Source organism: Durio zibethinus, chromosome 12 (genome assembly GCF_047325235.1).
Source record: "Durio zibethinus cultivar Kanyao isolate XHJ-2024 chromosome 12, ASM4732523v1, whole genome shotgun sequence".
Classification (NCBI taxonomy): Eukaryota; Viridiplantae; Streptophyta; class Magnoliopsida; order Malvales; family Malvaceae; genus Durio; species Durio zibethinus.
Genome location: NC_143173.1, coordinates 17124584 through 17128016, shown reverse-complemented (window position 1 = coordinate 17128016; position 3433 = coordinate 17124584). Strand labels below are relative to the sequence as shown.

Below are 3433 nucleotides of genomic sequence, written 5' to 3'. Positions count from 1 at the left end.
TGACACCAATATAGTACAAAGGTCCAAATAAAATCCTCCTTACCCCAATCCTTCCTATCCCCCAGTATTCTCACTTTTTTCAATCCTCAAATCAGGAGGATTAGAGGGGAGGGTATTCTGCTTGATGATTTCCATTTTACCCCTCATACTTTAAAAAACCAAAATAGACTTTGAATTATTTTATTTTTTTAAGTAAGCTCCTAAATTTTTATTATACTTAAATAAATCTTTATTATTTTGATTTATACTTAAATAAGCTATTTTTTGAAACAAAAAATTGATTTATGTTAAAGATTTATTTAGGTAGAAATTAAAAAATTAAAAACTTATTTGAATATAAATTAAAAATTAAAAATTTATTCGAATGTAAATTAAAGGTCAATGATTTATTTGGATATTATAACTTTGTTAGGGTTTATCTAGGTATATAGATAAATATAACATAAGATGCAATGATAATGGTGTATAAGCACACTACTTTGCTCTGCAGTCAAATAAATTAAGAGTTGTTTACTCTCTTACACTCTTAGCTTTCCATCTCTTTACTCTGTTTTTCCTTCAATCCTCCTCGCATATCATTAGTGTTTGAAGGAGAAAAAAGAAAAGTTTCCCAAAACTAAAGGGTACATTTTTGCTGCTGTTCTGGCATCCCCTGTTTCAACCATGCAAGTACAAATTTTTGGAGTATGAAATTGTTGACTGCTCTCTCATTTTCTTTAAACAAGTTTCATTTTCCACAAAAGCAGAGAAAGTTCTTGAAGAAACAATACAAGTAAATGATATGCAATAGATTTTGTATTCATGTAATATAAAATATTAGTAATTTATACATATCATATTTTATACGAAAATTATATTATAATATATATTAATATAAAAATATAAAAAAAATTATTTTTATTAAATTTATATATAATTTTTGTTAAAATTTTAATCAGTTTTATTTTAGTATCATTTCTCGAATCAATTTCTTATGTTATTGAATTTTTTATCAAATTTACTTTTTGAGTATGCCCTGACTTCTTTTGGGTTTGACGCAGATGGTGGGGATGCAGGAGCCAATTACGCAGTCACGTTTTGGTCAACATGTGATATGTTGAAGATGCTCTTTAAGTCAAATTTGTCAAGGCATTTTCTTTTCCCCTGAAGCCATCATGGGACAATTTTGATTACTATTACACATACGAGTGCAAGTACAATCACTCTAGTACCTTGTTGACATGGTAAAAGTTGCTTCTTTCCTGCTCCATGATACCCTTTAGTAAAGCCAAAAACAAGATAGGTGGGGTGGTGAAGATGCGATTATTGGCTGTGATTTGAGCCTAATTCTAAGCATCTTTCTGATCAAATTAATTCATTCCTTGAAGCCTATCCCTGTGATTCTCCAAATAACCATTCATTTGACATGAGAATTTTATTACTACCAACAATATCTTTCCTCTGAAATATTAATGCTTAAAGTATCAGGATAAGAATTATAGAGGAGAAAACTATCTTTGTTTTTACCAAAGCCATTCCGCTGCACGGTGATGAAAAATTGGAGGTCTTGGATGAAATTGCACCATGATCTATCCAAAAGTCAATACATCAAGAATCAAAAGCAAATATTATTAAAAAAAGATCAAAACCAAATAAATTAACCCTAAAATTCAAGGTGGAAAGCAAACAAAATTATACTAAAATTGTATAAAATTCCAATCATTCTTCTCAAATCACAGTGCTAATTTCCCCAGGCAATGAAACTAAGCTTTCCTTAAAACCAATGACTTGCTCATCTGGATATAAGAAGTTTAACAATTCGTGCTCCTCTTCAATTTGATTGGTCTTGATATCAAACCAAAACAACCTTCTCGTAATCTTATCTAGAAGTAGAAGAAGTTGAGCACCATTATTGTCAAAGTTCACCATTACCTGCAATTTATGTTGTGGGACTGGTACTTCAATAGCGAATTGTTTAACCCAAGAATCAGCTACACCATATTCTTTCATCACCCATATGTCAAATGCAGAATTTCCATCAGCTCCTTTGGAAATCAAAGAAAGGAAACTCCGATATTCTGTGATGAATATATCCGAAACCGTAAAGCTGCTTCTATATTGAAAAATATGATGATTTGGTGTATTAATCTCTAGAAATACCTCCTCATCAAATTTGAAAGCAATGATCGACATTCTCTTTGATGAATTTATTTGTAGTCCTAGCCAATGACAAGCCCCATTTGTGACCCCGTTTCGTCCTAACGAAGGCGATAGACCCCAGCCAGGGTTTGCCATTGTCATCCTTTTCCATGAATTTGTGCTTAAGGTGTAAACCTGAACCTCTAATGGTGGCCAACCATAAGAATGAGCATACAGCATAACCCTTACCACCTTATAATCATCAATCTTAGGGCAAAATCCAAAGCCAAGGAAAAAATAAGGAGAAATAATAGTAGCTCCAATATCCCCACCATGACATATAGGAAGTTCCATGATTTTTCTTGTGGAAGGATTCCAAATATGTATTTTCAAGAGATCCGGTTGGTGCAGGACAAAAGAGTGACTGCTTAAACAAACTAATCCGTTGCTCGAACCGATTATGGACCCTTTTGATTCTCCAAATAACCATTTAGTTGACATGTGAATTTCGGTACCCTCAATAATATTATTGCTCTCGTTTCCTATGCAATATTGCTTGATGTATTGATCAAAAGTAAAATTGCGGAGAAGAAAAACATACTTGTTTTTACCAAAACGATCCATATGCCTGACGATGAAAGAACGGTCTTGGATGAGATTGCACCATGATTTTTGAACGCACTTGAATCGGATGAGGCTCTTCACCGGCATTCTTGATAAAATTTCTATTTGGATTTCGAGTGGAACAACAAAACTGCTGCAAAGAGATGCGGCCGCCTTCATTTCCATTGTCTTCTTAGGTTGGAGTAATTTTGTGTAGGGAAGGGAGAGATTTTGTTAGGTTTATTTGATTTCAAAACGTTAAGAAATCATATTTATATCTTTTTTCTATATATTATATAAATAAATAAATAAATAAATTTTAATAAATTTTTCTTTAATGAGATGACGTTATATGATTCTTTGACATAATGTAGAATTATAAAATGTATTAAATACAAATTCAATTAAATATAAGTATTCGATAAAAAAAAATTAAAAAAGTTATCTCCTACATTAATTTGCTTTCTCTTTAATAAGAAAATGATATTTGAACCAATTCAAATTCTAATTCAATTCAAATTCAAAGAAAAAAAAATAGAAGCTAATTAATTGAAATTCAAGCATATTAATGTTTGCAGCTAATTGCTTGGAGATTTATTGTTATTATTATTATTATTATTATTATTATTATTGGTTTAAAATGAATATTAAAATATATTAAAAAAGGAATTAAGGTGTTGTATTTTTTTTAATAAGAAGGTCGAGTATTTTA

General features: G+C 30.7%; 1 protein-coding gene across 1 annotated transcript; it reads right to left on the bottom strand.

Annotated features, from left to right (window-relative positions):
* Nucleotides 1-1451: 1451 nt before the first annotated feature.
* Nucleotides 1452-2927, bottom strand: LOC111297664 (F-box/kelch-repeat protein At3g23880-like). The gene has a single exon (XM_022892314.2). It carries the CDS (start codon nt 2905-2907, stop codon nt 1708-1710), a length of 1200 nt encoding a protein of 399 aa, XP_022748049.2. The 5' UTR covers nt 2908-2927; the 3' UTR covers nt 1452-1707.
* Between the last annotated feature and the right edge of the window lie 506 nt (nt 2928-3433).